Here is an 18,830-nt window from a genome sequence, read left to right as displayed (position 1 = left end):
ATATATATATATATATATATATATATATTATTACTAATCATAACTCATCGCAGCACAAAGCCGCCTGAGGCTAACAGCTACGCACGCTCCTCCTCCATCCCAATCTATTCAAAGCCTGCCTTTATACACCTGCCCAAGAAGTTTCCATTTCCTTTAAATCTTTTATTATAACGTCCTCCCGTCCAAGACGGGACGACCTGCTTTCGATTTCGCCCTAGATAGTTGGTCGAAAAGAACAATCTTCAGCAATATGTCATCCTTCATCCGCACAACATGCCCTAACCACCTCAACCTTTCTTTCATTATAGCCCTAGAGAGCGGTATTGAACCACACCTTTCGTACAGCCTATTGTTTGAAATACGGTCAGTCAGCCGGGTACCCAGAACAATCCTTAAGCAATTTCTCTGGAAAACATCTAGCAAATCTTTATCCGCTTTTCGGAGCGTCCATGCTTCAGAGCCATATTTGACCAGACTTATCTTCCTATTCTTCCAGACTTTTTTTAACTTTGAAAAAACACCCTGAGACTTGGCTATTCTATTTTTAACATCTTCACCGCTCCCACCATCTTTACTAATAATACTACCAATGTAAGTGAAGCTGCCCACCTGATCAATCTTTTCATTACCCAACGTCACCTTTTCATCTTCAGTCATTCCTAGCCTTAGTGACTTAGTCTTCCTAACATTATTTTTCAAACCAATTCTAGTACCCTGAACTCGCAAAACCTCTGAAACTTCATTCATTTTGCTCACACTTTCATCTAGGATGCTTAAATCATCAGCATAATCCAAGTCCAGGAGACTTTTTCCTCCCCATTTGATTCCGTGGTTTCCCATTGCCTTTCCTGTGCTCCTTAAAACAAAGTCCATCAAAATAATCCATATAAAGGGGGATAGAACACAGCCCTGCTTAACTCCTGATTTAAATACAGAACCAGCTGCTAACCTCATCTCCTACCTTAACCGCAGCAGTGTTATTCTCGTACATAGCACTAATCACCTTAATGTATTTGTCTGGTATACCATACAAGGATAAAACCTTTACTAAAGCTCTTCTATCAACAGAATCGAACGCTTGCTCGTAATCTATAAAACTGAGGACCAAAGATGTTTGAAAAATTATCATTTTTTGCAAAGAACAGCATTGAAGAGAGGAGGTTTAGCTATTTACACACGGCAAGAGTACTCGGTATGCATTAACAAAAAATTAACCCGGAATATAGAACCAATTTATGAATCACTTTTCGTGGAAATATGTTTACCTTCACAGAAGAAAATAACAGTTGGAGAAGAATACTGCCCACCGGCAGGATATGTTTCTTCATTCTTGGAAAATTTAAGCCAAATATTGGATCATCTTGAGAAACAAGGGAATGAAGCCATTTTAATGGGGGACATCAATATCAAACTTACTCATCCTCTATCTTCCGGTGCGACACACCTGTTTAGTATGATGTCTGCTTTGAATATATACTCCTCGACGACGATTCCAACCTGAGTAACTGCCACTTTTCACTCACTGATTGACAACATTTTTTCGACTCTGCCTCCAACATCAGCCACCGTTCTGCTATCCGACACTTCAGATCACTTCCCTCTGCTTACAAATTTCAACATACAGCATAAATATCGAAAGCCTAATGCTTCGATTAAGCAGGGGTTCACTACCTGGAAACTGAATGACGAGAACTTGAAAACTCTTAATCAAAATCTGGAGAGCACATCCTGGGAGAGTGTTATGAATACAGATGATGTTAATTCAGGATTTGAGGAATTTCATAACCTTTTCATGAGAATGTATACGGATTGCTGTTGTGAAAAGCGTTCAAGGAAGACGGGATGGAAAAATCGACCCATAAGCCCTTGGAATAGTCATGAACTGCTCCAGTGCATTAACACGAAAAATAAAATGTGGATGGATTACAAATATAACTCATGTATTGCACCGCTGGGGAAGTATGAAAAATATAAGCGATGTGTTCTATCGGCTTTACGTAAAGCTAAACGAGATTATTTTAGTGGGAAAATAGCTGAAAGTGGCAAAAATTATCGGAAAATATGGAAGGTTGTTAACTCTATAATGCGTCCCTGCAGCCCCCCACCTGAGCTTCCATCTAAATTATTTGCAATAGGGAGACAGTAACAGGACCAGATAACGTTGCAAATGCATTGGGAACATTTTTTGCAGAAGTGGGCAGAAAATCAGCAGATTCTGTTGGGAATTCTGCAAAGAGTTTTAAAGATTACCTTGGCCCGGCATTCACTAAGTCCATAGCAATAGCACCTGTCTCTCCATCTGAAATTCTGCTAATTTTACTAAATCTAAGAGTTAATTTGGCTTCTGGGTTCAACCGAGTACATACCAAAGTGTTGAAAGCAGTTGCCCCTTCAATCATAGAGCCACTTACATACCTCATAAATGTGTCTCTGCACAAAGGCACTTTCCCAGAACTGCTAAAGAAAGCTAGAATAATTCCACTGCACAAATTGGGTTCTCGAGTTGATCTGGCTAATTAAAGACCTATTTATATCCTCTCTGTTTTTTCATAAGTTATTGAAAAGCCTATGCAACAACAGCTACTCCTGTCTGTGGAGAAGAAAGGATTTCTCAATAATCACCCATTTTGGTTTAGAACAGGACCCATCACAGAGGAATCGCTAAAGGCGTTAAATGTATGATTAAACAAAGCTCTGGATTCTGGGCTACTACCAGTTGCAGTTCTGCTTAACATCAGGAAAGCATTTAATAACAAGTACCATTCAATTCTCCTCGGGAAGCTAGAACATATAGGAATAAGAGGTGAAAATCTGGATTGGTTCAGATCATATCTGAGGGACCGCAGGATTTATTTGGGAGAAGATCCTGGAAACGATTTGCTCGTTAACTGCGGTGTCCCCTAGGGCTCAATATTAGGACCATTACTTTTCCTGATCCATGTAAACGATCTGAGTCGAGTGCTGAACCCGGCACGAACAAATCTTCGCTGCTGTAACTTGTGCCAGGATGAAAACTCCCTCCGGTCCGAAGGTGAAGATGATGTGCTCGTGGCCTTTGCTGATGACACCAAGCTTGGTTGCTGTAAAACGGATAAGACAACGCTCATGTCTAAACTGACGGAGGTTCTGGAGGGGATGTATCTCTGGATGGATGCTAACTGACTTATTAATGTTGAGAAATCTTGCGTTCTATTTTTTTCCCGGGTTGGAAGTGTCCATCCGGAGATATGTGGTATCCGGACATCCAGAGGTGTGATTAGTCGGCCAAAAAAGAATTTTGCAAAATACCTAGGAATCCTCCTCGATGAGAACCTATGATTCGTGCATCATATTCAAGCAGCAGAGTTGAAGCTATCCCGGAATTTTGGAATAATAAAAAAACTGAAAAGCACTTTGCCGCAGAAGACGCTGGTTCTCCTGTACAATGCTCTTATAAAACCCCATTTACAGTATTGTGCAATGATCTGGCAATCAACTTTTAAATCCCACCTGCCAAAACTGAATTCGATTCATCAACGATGCCTGATATTAATTGGAAAAAATGAAGAGTACTTGTCATCAGGGTCCCTGCATCAATTATCATTCTTGACCTTCGTGTTCAAGTTTTTAGCTAGAGAGCTGCCATCTGCGTTTAAAAGATTATTTTGACCTATTTCAGACCAGCATAATTTGCATATTCGATCATCATCAAACCTGCAAATACCCCTCACCCCGACCGTGCGATCAGATTTCGCTCCTAACGTAGCTTGTGCAAAAATATGGAACCTGAGCCCAGAAGAGCTGAGAGGTAGGAGCTCCCTCGCATCATTTAAAAAAAGAGTAAAAAATCATTTAATAGCATTACAAATGAATAGTTATTAAAAAAAAATTAGAATTAAATGTAAGTAGTAACTTTAAATTATAATTGTATGATTTTTAAATATGACAGGGTCGTTTCCCCTGAGGGTAAGGAATGGGAAGGTAATAGTTTTAGTTATTTGGTAAATGAGGGGTATGGTTGTGTCTGTGATTAGGAGCGGTGACCATTCTGCGTATTATGTTAAATTGTAATGATTTTGGTTCTCGGCGTCCAGGAATGCACTGAGTATTTTGATTATGTGTGAATTATTATTTTTATTTGTTAATAAACCCATTGAACATTGAAAAAAAACAAAAAAACATTGAAAACATTGAAAAACTCACGCACTTCTCAATTTATAGCCTAAGAGTGAAAATTTGGTCTTCACATCCTCTACCTTTTCTAAAACCGCACTGCTCTTCTCTTAAAACTTTGTTTACGGCATCTCTCAGTCTAAAAAGTATCATATTACTAAGTAATTTACTACCTACAGAGACCAGACTAATCCCACGATAATTACCAGACGCACTTTTATCAACTTTCTTATAAAGTGGCTTAATTAAGATTTTCCTAAAATTATTAGGGACTTCCCCTTTTTCAAAAATCATATTCATAATCTTCAGTAACTTATTTCTAACCTCAGCGCCACCATATTTAAGAAACTCATTTACCACCCTATCAGCACCTGGAGCCTTATTATTCTTTAATCCTTTTAGTACTGTTGCTAATTCCTCCTCACAAAACAAATCTTCCTTCACATCCAAAGTATCACTAATTTTTTCATTTTCCTCTATATTTTTTCCTGCAACTCTATCTCGGTTAAGCAAGTTCTCAAAGTGTTCGGCCCATCTCTCTTTAGTTTTTTCCTTATCGCCAATTGCGACCCCATTCCTATCTTTAACTGGGACAAGTCTGGATTGACTACTCCCTCTCAGTTTGTTAACGTGCCATTACAATATTTTACTATTATGCCGTCTAGCTGCATCTTCCAGATCCTCGGTAATTTTATCCATGGCTTCCACTTCACACCTCTTTAGTTCATATTTTACTGCTTTCTCAACTCTCTTTACATTCCTTTTGTTTTCATATTATCTATCACTCAGATAGCCTAATTCTTGTACAAGTCCTTTCTTATTTTTATTAAGCATAAAGCTTTTTTACTAATATCCTTAGCTGCAGTTCTAGCTTTCTTCCCTAAGACTCCTTCAGCAACTTCACAAATTATTTTTTTTTAAATTATTCCAACCATCTTCCACATTATAAAATTTTTAACTCTCAAGTTTAGAATTCAACTGTTCCTGGAAAGTTTCTCTCAAATTATCATCCTGGCGTCTACAAACATCAAAGCTACTCGGGAGGTAGTTACCCTTCTGAAATTTGAGCTTTAAATTAACCCTAGACACTATCAGATAGTGATCTTCACTCTTAACATCAATTAAGGCACTCCAGTAGAACCAGGTTTCTTTTATTGATTTCGCTAGTCTTCGGTTTACAACAGCATAATCATTTAGCTCAGCTGTTTTACCATCATATGAATACCATGTTAACCTATGGGACATTTTATCACCAGAAACTGTATTTGTTATAACTAAATTGTTATGCCTACAAAATTGCAACAGTCTGTACCCATTACTGTTTTCTTTTCTTACACCAAATTTACCTAGGCTGGTATACCATCTATCCCTATTTCTACCAACCTGGGCATTAAAATCTCCCAGTAATAACATCATATTTCTACCTGGGACCTTGTCTATTTGCTCCTGTAACTGTAAGTAAAATTCATCTGAGTCCCCAGTATCTCTGTCTGTTGGTTCTACAGGGGCGTAAACTACTATAACTGATACCCTGAACTTTCTAGTCATAAAATGAACAATTAGTATTCTATTATTAATACCTTCCCAGCCTAAACAAGACTTAGCAGCTTCCTTATTCATCATGAGCCCTACTCCCTGTCTATGTGCCCCATCCTTCCTGCCTGAGTAAACAAATTCTATATCACCTAATTTCATGCTTCCTACCCCTGGAATATGAGTGTCTGAAATTCCTAATAAATCCAGTTTGAATCGTCTCAAATTCGTCAGTCAGAATTTTGATACGATAATTATTTTTTAATGTCGTAACATTCCAAGTTTCAATTTTCATGTTCTTTAAATCACTGAAATTATTTTCGCCTCAAGGAAAGCAATTATCCTGGATACCAGTCCACGACGAAGATCACATATCTTCTCAATTCTACATCAAAGTTCTTAAGCCGGCTTAGAACCGGACAGCAAGAAGTCCCTGGGACCTCCATGAATGGAGGCTTTGTGCAATCCTCGGCCCATCTTGGTCATAACATGGTTTTCAGCACTTGGCGATGCTCTTCTATCAACAAGAGTTGAAATCTTGCACAGACAATCTCAAGCCTATTACCTCCGACTCGTTATATATTCATGCCTACAAATATTATGCTACTACGGGGAGGTTATTAGGTTATCAGGTTGAATTGAAGTTATCAAGTATTTTGGGCAATAGGTTGCATCAAGACTGGGCTGGGTAATTGTAGACAGAAAAAAGTCAAGACAGATAGTCCAAGTAATTGAGAGGCAAATGTTTAAAATGGCTGGGGCACGGGTAAACGGGGACACGCCATAACATTGTCAAAATCTAAGTATCAGAGTGAATAAAGTCTTTATCCACTTCTTTTGTTGCATACACAGGATCACATTCACAGTATCTAAGTAGTCAGAGCCAATAAATTCATTATCATCCTCAATTCTCAGATAAATTGGATAAACTCGACAAAATCTAAGTGTCAGAATGAATAATTTTTTTTTATTAGCATCTTTTGTCAGTTACATTGGATAAAATTGATAAAATCTAACTATCAGAACGAATAAATTCTTTATCAACATCCTTTGTCGGATATGCCGGATAAAATTGAGAAAATCTAAGTATCAGAGTGATTAAATTCTATATCAACATCCTTTTCGTGTATATGTCGGATAAAATTGACAAAATCTAAGTGTCAGAGTGAATAAATGATTTATCAACATCATTTGTCGGATATACCGGATAAAATTGACAAAATCTAAGTATCAGAGTGGTTAAATTCTATATCAATATCCTTTTCTCGGATACATGGGATAAAATTGACAAAATCTAAGTATCAGAGTGATTAAATTCTATATCAACATCCTTTTCTCGGATACATGGGATAAAATTGACAAAATCGAAGTGACAGAGTGATTAAATTCTACATCAATATCCATTTCTCGGATACATGGGATTAAATTGACAAAATCTAAGTGTCATTGTGAAAAAATGCTTCATCAACATCCTTTGTCGGATATGCCGGATAAAATTGAGAAAACCTAAGTATCAGAATGATTAAATTCTATATTAATATCCTTTTCTCGGATATATGGGATGAAATTGACAAAATCTAAGTGTCAGAGTAAATAAATGCTTATCAAAATCATTTGTCGAATATGCCGGATAAAATTGACAAAATCTAAGTATCAGAGTGATTAAATTCTATATGAACATCCTTTTCTCAGATACATGGGATAAAATTAACAAAATCTAAGTGTCAGAGTAATTAAATTCTATATCAACATTTATTTCTCGGATACAGGGGATAAAATTAACAAAATCTAAGTGTCAGTGTGAATAAATGCTTTATCAACATCCTTTGTCGGATATGCCGGATAAATTTGAGAAAACCTAAGTATCAGAGTGATTAAATTCTATATTAATATCCTTTTCTCGGATACATGGGATAAAATTTACATGCATCAGAGTGATTAAATTCTATATCAACATCCTTTTCTCGGATACATGAGATAAAATTGACAAAATATAAGTGTCAGAGTCATTAAATTCTATATCAACATCCTTTTCTCGGATACATGGGATAAAATGGACAAAATCTAAGTGTCAGAGTGAATAAATGCTTTATCAACATCCTTTGTCGGCTATACCGGATAAATTCATCCCATGTATCCGAGAAAAGGATGTTGATATAGAATTTAATCACTCTGACATTTAGATTTTCTCAATTTTATCCTATGTATCCGAGAAAAGGATGTTGATATAGAATTTAATCACTCTGACACTTAGATTTTGGTCAATTTTATCCCCTGTATCCGAGAAAAGAATACTGATATAGAATTTAATCACTCTGACACTTAGATTTTGTCAATTTTATCCGGCATATCCGACAAATGATGTTGATAAAGCATTTTATTACTCTGACACTTAGAGTTTGTCTATTTTATCCCATGTATCCGAGAAAAGAATGTTGATATAGAATTTAATCACTCTAATGCTTAGATTTTGTCAATTTTATCCGGCATATCGGACAAAGGATGTTGATAAATCATTTATTAACTCTGACACTTAGATTTTGTCAATTTTGTCCCATGTATCCGAGAAAAGGATGTTGATATAGAATTTAATCACTCTGATACTTAGATTTTGACAATTTCATTCGGCATATCCGACAAAGGATTTTGATAAAGCATTTTTTCACTCTGACTCTTAGATTTTGTCAATTTTATCCCATGTATCTGAAGAAAAGGATGTTGATATAGAATTTAATCACTCTGATACTTAGATTTTGTCAATTTTATCCGGCATATCCGACTAATGATGTTGATAAAGCATTTATTCACTCTGATACTTAGATTTTGTCAATTTCATCCCATTTATCCGAGAAAAGGATGTTGATATCATATTTAATCACTGTGATACTTAGATTTTGTCAATTTTATCCGGCATATCCGACAAAGGATGCTGATAAAGCATTTATTCTCTCTGACTCTTAGATTTTGTCAATTTTATCCCATGCATTCGAGAAATGGATGTTGATATAAAATTTAACCACTCTGATACTTAGATTTTGTCAATTTTATCTGGCATATCCGACAAATGATGTTGATAAAGTATTTATTCATTCTGACACTTAGATTTTGTCAATTTTATCCGATATATCTGAGAAAAGGATGTTGATATAGAATTTAATCACTCTGATGCTTAGATTTTTTCAATTTTATCCGGCCGACAAATGATGTTGCTAAAAAAATTTATTCACTCTGATACTTAGATTTTGTCAATTTTATCCCGTATATCCGCGAAAAGGATGTTGATATAGAATTTAATCAGTCTGATACTTAGATTTTCTCAATTTTATCCGGCATATCTGACAAAGGATGTTGATACAGCATTTATTCACTCTGACACTTAGATTTTGTCAATTTTTTCCCATGTATCCTAGAAATGGATGTTGATATAGAATTTAATCACTCTGACACTTAGATTTTGTCAATTTTATCTTATATATCCGAGAAAACGATGTTGATATACAATTTAATCACTCTGATACTTAGATTTTGTCAATTTTGTCCGGCATATCCAACAAAGGATGTTGATAAAGCATTTATTCACTCTGACACTTAGATTTTGTCAATTTTATCCTATGTATCCGAGAAAAGGATGTTGATATAGAATTTAATCACTCTGATACTTCGATTTTATCAATTTTATCCTGGCATATCCGACAAAAGCTGTTGATAAAGAAATTCTTCATTCTGACACCTAGATTTTGTCAATTTTATCCCATGTATCCGAGAAAAGGATGTTGATATAGCATTTAATCACTCTGATACTTAGATTTTGTCAATTTTATCCGTTATATCCGACAAATGATATTGATAAAGCATTTATTCACTCTGACACTTAGATTTTGTCAATTTTATCCGACATATCCACGAAAAGGATGTTGATATAGAATTTAATCACTCTGATACTTGTATTTTCTCAATTTTATCCGGCATATCCAACAAAGGATGTTGATAAAGCATTTATTCGTTCTGATAGTTAGATTTTATCAATTTTATCCAATGTATCTGACAAAAGATGTTGATAAAAAAAATTATTCACTCTGATACTTAGATTTTGACAATGTTATCCCACATATGTGACAAAAGATGCTGATAAAGAATTTATTTAATCTGATGCTTAGATTCTGTCAATTTTCTCCGACGTATCCGACAAAATGTTTATAAAGAATTTATTCATCCTAATACATAGATTTTGTCAATGTTATCCGACGTATCCGACAAATGATGTCGAAAAAAAAGTTGAATAATTTCGAAGTCCAAAAAAAAATTTTAGTCCAAAAAAAGTGCTACTGCAAACTATATTTTTCTAATAGTGAAAGTCACGACTATCATTTCTATATCATTCTCATTTTGAATTTGGAAAATATTAAATGTGATTTTTTTTTATGTTTTAAATACGTTTCATTTTATTCTAAGAGCTGTAAAAAAAGTTGAAAAAATACCATGTTCAAAAAAAGTTGAATAATTTCGATGTCAAAAAAAAAATTTAGTTAAAAAAAAAAGTGCTACTTCAAACATTATGTTTCTAATAGCAATAGTCACGACTAACATTTGTATATCATTCTCATTTTGAATTTCGAAAATATTAAATGCGGTTTTTATATGTTTTAAGTATGTTTCATGTCATTCTAAGAGATGTAAAAAAAAGTTGAAAAAATACCATGTTAAAAAAATAAAAAAATTCAAAAAAACTTCAAAAAAAGTATAAAAAATGGGGGGAGGGGGGAGGGGTCCCTTGGAGGTTGGGAGTATTGGGAGAGTTCTGAGGTTGAGGTCCTTGTTGATTAGGGTCAATGGTGCTTACGTTCCTTGATGGTTTGTACTCACAATCACCTCACTACTTGATTTCAAAGGATTTCTAAGGATTGTTCTGAAGTTCCTTATTAAAATCCTGTTCTTGTCATATACATCGCTATTAGTATCAACTTTTTAGTAAACTCTAATGTTAGAGTATATTTTATAATGACAATACTGTTCAAATGGTACTTTTGTATTATACAGAACACATCGGAGAAGTAAAGCTAGGTCAACACACAAGGTCATTTTATGATCGTTAACCATTTCCATAGATTGATGCTATTAAGATAAGATAAAATAACATGTATTTCAAGCCAAAATGTGGCCATGTATATAAATAACATACAAGATTAACAAATTACAGCACTCCTCACAAAAATAAAGAAAAAAATAAAAATAAAATAAAAATTACTCTCTTCTTTCTGCAAAATACTCATCAAGATATCTTCCCACTAGACAAATAAATTTTTACGACGTATTTTTCAAGGCATCAGGAAGCAGCATTCCATCATTCCCAAATAAATTTTCCCTTACCCCCAAAAGACCTCGACAACGACTCAGACAATGCTCCAAATTCTCCTCCTCTTCTTGGCAAAGAGGGCAAGCAAACCTGCTGTCCGGGACACTTTTGTTCCTCTAAAAAAATTTCAATTTCGAACGAATCGGAAGGCAATTAGATCGTAGCTGCATCCAATATGTAAGGTATCTAGACGGTAAATTTAACTTAAAGTAAAATTTCTGACCATAAATTATCTTAACCTCATTATAATATCTTAAAGTTTCCGAATTCTTAATCTCCTCACCCCATTTCTGTATCGTCTCGTCCTCCAGCACCCGCTTAATTTCTTTGTCCTACTGTAATTGTTGACTAGTTGGTCCAAGGCCATCATTCCATGCGAAAGAAAAACCTGTCTTATCCAATACCTCTTTAACTTTAAAAGGCCAAGATCTTTTCCTATGTAGCTGAAGTAAATCATCGTATGCAGCCTTCAGTAACCTATCACTCGGTAACTGTACAACCCTTAACCAAAATTTTATCATTTGGACTGTCCTATAACTTTTAAGAGACCAAAGTCCAAGGTCTCCTTTAAGAAACTGGGAATGGGTCATTCTATGCAACCCGTACAATCTCGTGAAATAACCTAGCTGAACGCTTTCTAACTGGGCAGCGTTCTCATGTCCCCAGATTTCTGCCCCGTAATGGAGAATCGGCATAATCTTGGATAAAAAAAAACCTCTTATGCAAAGACAAATTCTTTATTCCACTAATTTTATTCCTGAAAAGTGAAAATGTTGCAGCTTTTCCCCTTTTTAACACTTCTTTAATATGAGAACTCCATCCACCATTACTTTGGAAGATATAACCAAGATACTTTATTTTTTCAACTACTTCTAATTGTTGTCCTCCAAATACAAATATATTATCTATTTTGTCATTCCTTTTACTTAAAACAACCACTTTAGTTTTCATAACGTTCAGCTGTAACTTTTTCATTTGTAAGTATTGCTCAATTAAATCCAGTAACATCTGAAGCTCCCTTGCCGACTTCGCCACCAATGCAGTGTCATCCGCAAATAATAACACCGAAAAATTATTTTTTCCAAGACACAGCTATTCCAAATTTATAATAAATAGTCTATTAGTTAACAACCCCTTCGGGCTTACCTTAACTGATAATTAGTTTAACCCTTTTTTAGCATCATCATACTATCCAATCACCAATTGAGTTAGTTATGCAAGTCCTATACCTTTTTTCGCAAATTGAGTTAGTTTACACAAAGTTTATAACTTTCAACTTAAAGTAATTATGACTGTAGCCTTCCAATTCATTACCTTCCAATCCAATTAATTACCTGCAACGCATTCCTAAGCAAATCAACAATTTTTTTTATATCTAAACACCATATGCCATCAATTCTGGACAAGATGCAAGGTACTTTCAGGCTAGATGACGCAATCACTCGTAGAATCAATAGGTGACTGTCCTTGGTAAGGTGTGTAGGTATGAAACTGCACTGTTTATTCATGCCTCAGGCGTAGCCTATAGTTGATACTAATTGATGCGATACTACTGGGGTATTAGTTGTCTTCCAATCACTTTCGACTATTAAAAAGGGCACAAGCCACTCCAGTTTCCAATTGAATGAGTCCTATTCGAAGTTTCTACGACAAATTCTTCGAAACGATGTGCCCTGCTCTAAAGGATAGAAAAATAATAAATAATACATTGTGCCAACACCGTTCTTGTATGCCCTCAGGGCATAACTTAAAACCCTTGCCCCGAGGGTTTTGGGGGAGTGTCCTCCTCAAAAACGTAATTTCTATCTGAAGATCAACTACGCTGAACAAAATGGCTATCTAAAAATTTTGATTGGTTGTGTTTTGGGGAATGATGGGTGTGGGGTGGGGCTAGTTGCCCTCCAATCACTTTTGACTGTTAAAATGGGCACTAGCCACTCTAATTTCCAATCGAATGGGCTCTTTTCGAAGTTTCTACGGCAACTCCTTCGATACGAAGTGCCCGGGTATGGAAAAAAAATAAATAATACATTATGCCAACATCGTTCTTAACTTAGGCAGCGCTATTGTGCTGCCTATGATATAAAATGTGTTAATTTTAAAGTTTTCCATAAAAAACCATTAGCACCTGAAAATATGCATAGTTTTTGAAAGAGGAATTAAACTCTCCCCAAAAGGATACAATCTTGATGGAAATTATGCAATAAAATTGAACTTACACAAGAGCCCTGCTGTAGCTATTGCCGAAATATAAACTTACCTTTTCCACAAAAGTATGGTTCCATGTTACCATCCATAGTCTATGGTCCTAGATTGGGATTATTCTGTAGTCCTTGATTGCCCATTTGAATGGACAGTTCAAGCTTTATTACCCTTTTTAGTAAAACAAAGATATCTCACCACATTAAATTGCCATATTCTAAATTGCCACATTAAATTGGCATGTATTTCGCCGAAGGCGAAAATTTCGGCAGAAATTTTGTAAAATTGCCCGAAATTTAGCAAAATTCTTGATTCCTGCAGAAAATTTGGCATAAATCAGGTAACGCTTCGGTAAAATTTACGAAGATCGACCCCCCCCCAATGAAATGAGTTTTGGAACGCCCGTGCTTAGAGGTAATACTGGTGTTCATACACTGTTTGTTCCTAATCATAAATTTAGTCAATAAAGATGAATTATTATTATAGGCTATTTATTCAATAAAGCTGATGTTTTGAATATATGGCATATTTTCACAAGTATTTGTTTGGGTCTGTGGCTTCTCTCATAGCCAAGGGGGTTATTTAAGCCCCCAAAAAGTGTTTCAGGTCCATTTTGTCTAGTCCTCTATGGGGAGTGATTCAGATATATGAAGCATTTTGTATGAGTGGTGTGGGCTGAAAACTTTCCTTTGATTGCAAAGATTTAAGTTTTCTTTTGATATAAGTATACCTTATTTTCAAAAACAAATGCACTAAATGAACTTTTTTTCTTGAGGTATTATTCTGCAAAGGTCAAACTGATTTAAAGGGTCGAGTTTGAGGCCGTGATAACTCTTTGGTTCTTTCAGATGAAAGTGAAGAGTGATATTAAATTTTAAATGAACATATATTTTTCTGTATGTGAGGGGGCTGTTCCCTCTTCAACTTCCTGCTCTTTATGCTAAAGTTTCGTTTCTTATCCCTATTGTTCTAAGAAGGACTGCTCAAGCACAAGTTCCCACATACAGCATTGCACAATAAAGCTTTAGCCTAAAGATCAAGGGGTGGAGAAGTGAGAATCCCCCTAATTTATTAAATAATTTCTGTTTGTTTTAAGTTTTAATGTTGCTTTTAACTGTCACATGGTTTTTTAATTTTTTTAATTGAATGTAAGTTTTTTATTGAATAAGTCATTTAATTTAATTGAATGTTAAATATTTGATTGTAAGTATTTAAATTTTTAAATACTTAAGTATCTAAAAAATTTATTAATTATTTAAAAATTAAGTATTCAAAAATTTTAAATACTTAAGTATATAAAAGTATTAAAATTTAAGTCATTAAGTATTTAATTGAATAAGTCATTTTACCACAGTGCTTGTTTTAAATGTGTTTATCATGTTATTTCTTATATCAATGCATCATTTTTAAATGATAAAATTTTTGGGTACTGTTGCGCTTAATGGCACACACGAAAGAAGTCGAAGTTCGGTTAATGCTAATCAAAAAAAAAAAAAATGATGAATATATAATAGTTTAGAAACACATTTGGGCTAAAAGATTAACGTACGCGGAGAGTATACATGGATTATTCTCAACAAACTTCTGGTGGAATATACTACTAACCGTATGTGTCGTGTTTATAATTTCCTTAACTATGAGGATTTGCACATTAGGGGGTGGGGGGGGGGGCAAAGCATACCATATATTAAATACGTAACCTAACCTAACCTAGGTACCTCCCTCCCCCCCTAAATCCAAAAAAAAAAACATTTTAAATATTGCAAATTCAATGAGAAACCACGCTCTTCGATCAATTTAGATTGCAATTACCCGCTCTACGGGTCTCCATCACTGCGTTCCTTTGACAGTCTTTAGCGCTGTGTACCATTAAGCACAACTGTACCAATTTTTGTAATGTTTTAGTAGTTTGTATAGAGGGGATTTACAGGGCTATTCTGAAAGAAATCTTCAGATGATTATATTGTGTTTAATGGATAGACAATGATAAGTTGCAAAAACTAGTAATTTTCGAAAACAAAGCCTAGGCCTAACAAAAAGCTACAATGTCCTTGAATGGCAAGGGGAAAGGTCATAGGAAAGGATTGTAAGGAAATGGGAACTTCCTGGGATGGAGGAAAGAGCGAATCTTTGAACAGATTATGAAGGAGCAGGAGCATACATAGCTGTTAAGTTATTAACTAAATTAAGTAATTCAAATTAATTACTGTTTTCCTTTGCTGTAGCTTGCAGTTCAAAACCAATTGGGAGGACCACAGAGCAAAGAAATTGCTGAATGGATGGTTGGAGTCACTGACAAATTCTTTGTAGATAATGGTATGTAATCTTTATTTAGAGATACTGGGAAATAGCTGTGAATTTGTTAGATTTTGTGGTAGTATTTTTTTTTTAGATTTTAAAAGGCTAAAAAACCTATAATTTTTAATATAATACTGCTATATATCCTATGAAAGTCCTCTGAAATGCCATATAAATATTGCCTCTGTAAACATATAGGAATTTTATGGCTTAATTTTACTATTAGTACTACTAACAACTCACCAAAGCACCAAGCTGCCTGAGGCCAACACAGCCACACATGCTCCTCCTCTATCCTCATCTATTCAAAACCTTCCTCTTTATACCCTCCGGGGAAGTAGTAATTCCCTTAAAACTTTCTTTACGGCATCATCCAACCCCAACTGGGAATGAGCTGTTTTCTGTTAATTCCTAAACGGTTGGCCAAAAAGGATAATTTTCAACAATCTGCCATCCTTCATCTGCAGAATGGGTCATCCTTTCTCTCCATCTAGCCATCTCATCCTTTCTAGCCATCTCATCCTTTCTCTCATTATAGCCATAGAAAAGGGTATTGAACTACACTTTTCATACAGCCTACTGTTTGAAATACACTCAGTCAGCTGGGTACCAAAAACAATCCATAGGTAATTTCTCTAGAAAATATCTAGCAAATCTTAGTCCGTTTTTTGGAGGGCCCATGCTTCAAAACTGTATTTGACTACTGTCATTACTGTGGTTTCCAATATTCTATTCTTAGTTTGCAAACTTATCTTCTTATTCTTCCAAACTTTTTTCAACTGTGAAAAAACACCCTGTGCCTTGCTTATTCTACTTTTAGCATCTTCACTGCTCCCACTGTCTTTTAGCTAGTAAAAAAAGAAAGAATAGTAGGCCTATACAGTTATTTCATTCAAGACCTCCACTCAACTGTCTTAAGCGCAAAAAAATAAATCAATGAGTTAGAAATACTGATAAAAGTCCTCAAGACAAAATAAAAACGAAACAATTTTGTCCACAATTTTAAAAAAAAATATATATTTTTCCGATATAATAACCAATTCTTCACCCAAACTATGAGTGCCAATGGATGCTAGCCTTGTACCGTTTTGGCCACTTGTTACATGGGATTTATTGGAATTTCTGCTTTGTAATCTTTTCCTCGTTTCTGGGATAGGTTTTAGAATGACGTTATTTCTGTATGGAATCATGGAGAGACGTTGCTTAATACCTTCTTGACACATCTTAACACGTTAGATTCTAATCATCAGTTCGCCTTAGGCTTAAAAGGTAAATTGTTAACTACGTTCTCTAGGCATTAATTCTCAAACAGCCTCTCAGCCTTGAATTTTTTATTTATAGAAAACTCACGCATAACGTATGTAGTTGCATTTTTCTTCCCAAAAGAGGAGTAAAAAGAGTTATGGTTATATCCTTAGTTAATTGGGCACTAAAAATATATTCTGAAGTTCACATAGTCCCGACGTTGATTTATCTCAAGGACATTTTATTTAGCAACTTATATCCTGTTGATTTGCTTGAATCTATTATGGAAAGAAAAAGGCAGAAAAAGATACATAAGCACCCAACCCCAAACTTATAATAATAATAATAATTTATTTATAACCCACTTTTATACAAAACAAGCGGAGTAAAGTACACTAAAAAGGAAGAAAAATCACAGAAACATATCCAGAATACAAAGATAACTTAGTCCTTAATCACTGACAAAAACACACGGATAATATTATGGTTTGGCCTAGGGACACAAAGGCATGTCTTGTTAAATTATTACTATGCAATTCAAATGATTGGATAATGTCGGTAGTACCATACTTCTCAATAACACGTGTATTACGATATGAAGTGGGAAGGTACAGTAAAAACATGCAATCATAGGCAGCGCAATCGCGCTGCCTAAGTAAAGAACGATGTTGGCACAATGTGTTATTTTTTATAGGCCAGGGCACTTCGTATCAAACGAGTTGTCGTAGAAACTTAGAAAAGGGCTCATTCGATGGGGAATCGGAGGTGCTTGTGCCCTTTTTAATAGTCGAAAGTAATCGGAAGTCAACTAAAACCCCATCGACACCTACCATTTAACCAAACACATCCAATCCAAATTTTGAGATAACCATTTTGTTCAGCGTAGTTGATTTCCAATTAGAAATTACGTTTTTGAGGAGGACACTCCCCCACAACTCTCAGTATAAGGGTATTAAGTTATGCCCTGGGGTATATAAGAACGATGTTGGCAGAATGTATTATTTATTTAATTTTTTCCTTTAGACCAGTGCACTTCGAATCGATGAAGTTGTCGTAGAAACCTCGAATAGGCCTCTTTCAATTGGAAATTGGAATGGCTTGTGCACTTTTTGATAATCGAAAGTGATTGGAAGGCAACTAACACCCCTTCCACGCCCACAATTTCCCGAAATGCATTCAATCAAAATTTTGAGATAGCCATTTTGTTCAGCGTAGTTGATTTCCAGATAGATATTATGTTTTTGAGGAGGACACTCCCCCACAGCCCTTAGGGCAAGGGTTGTAAGTTATGCCCTGGGAGCATATAAGGCTTTATAAAAAACGTTGTCGTAGAAACTTCAAAAAAAGCTCATTCGAATGGAAATTGAAAGAGCTAGTGCCCGTGTTAATATTCGAAAGTGATTGGAGGGCAACTAACCCCCCTTTCACGCCAACCTTTTCCCCAAACACATTCAATAAAAATTATGAGATAGCCATTTTGTTCAACGTAGTTTAAAGTTCTGAAAGTTATGACTTTAAGGATGACAACCCCCCCCCCCCCCACTGCCCTCAGGACAAGGGTTGCAAGTTATGCCCTGAGGGCATATAAGGTTTATATAGAACGCGTTGTCGTAGAAACTTCAAAAAGGGCTCACTCGATTGCAAATTGAAATGGCTAGTGCTCTTTTTGATAGTCGAAAGTGATTGGAAGGCAACTAACTCCCCTTCCACGCCCACCATTTCCCCAAACACATCCACTCAAAATTGTGAGATTGCCATTTTTTCCACGCAGTTTAAAGTTCAGGAAATTATACCTTTGAGCAGGACACTCCCCCCACGATCTTTAGGCCAAGGGTTGTAGGTTATGCCCCGGGGGGATATAAGGTTTTTATTGAAATCTTTGTCGTAGAAACTTGAAAAAGGGCTCATTCGATTGGGAATTTAAAGGGCTAGTGCCTATTTTAATAGTCAAAAGTGATTTGAGGGCAACTAACCCCCCTCTCACGCCCACCTTTTACCCAAACACATCCAATCAACATTTTTAGATTAGCATTTTATTCAACGTAGT

General features: G+C 35.4%; 1 protein-coding gene across 1 annotated transcript in view; it reads left to right on the top strand.

Moving 5' to 3' along the window:
* The window catches only part of LOC148943274 (pre-rRNA-processing protein TSR2 homolog), a 111,470-nt gene that overhangs the window by 27,540 nt on the left and 65,100 nt on the right, over positions 1–18,830 (top strand). The window contains exon 2 of the mRNA XM_089101402.1: positions 15,466–15,556. Coding sequence (XP_088957528.1) covers positions 15,466–15,556 — 91 coding nt within the window. The remainder of the gene's footprint in view (positions 1–15,465; positions 15,557–18,830) is intronic.

Source organism: Artemia sp. Qi Xiang Cuo, chromosome 15 (assembly GCF_049724085.1).
Source record: "Artemia sp. Qi Xiang Cuo chromosome 15, ASM4972408v1, whole genome shotgun sequence".
NCBI classification, from domain to species: Eukaryota; Metazoa; Arthropoda; class Branchiopoda; order Anostraca; family Artemiidae; genus Artemia; species Artemia sp. Qi Xiang Cuo.
The sequence above is the reverse complement of the archived record's forward strand: the minus strand, read 5'-3'. Positions and strand labels throughout refer to the sequence as shown.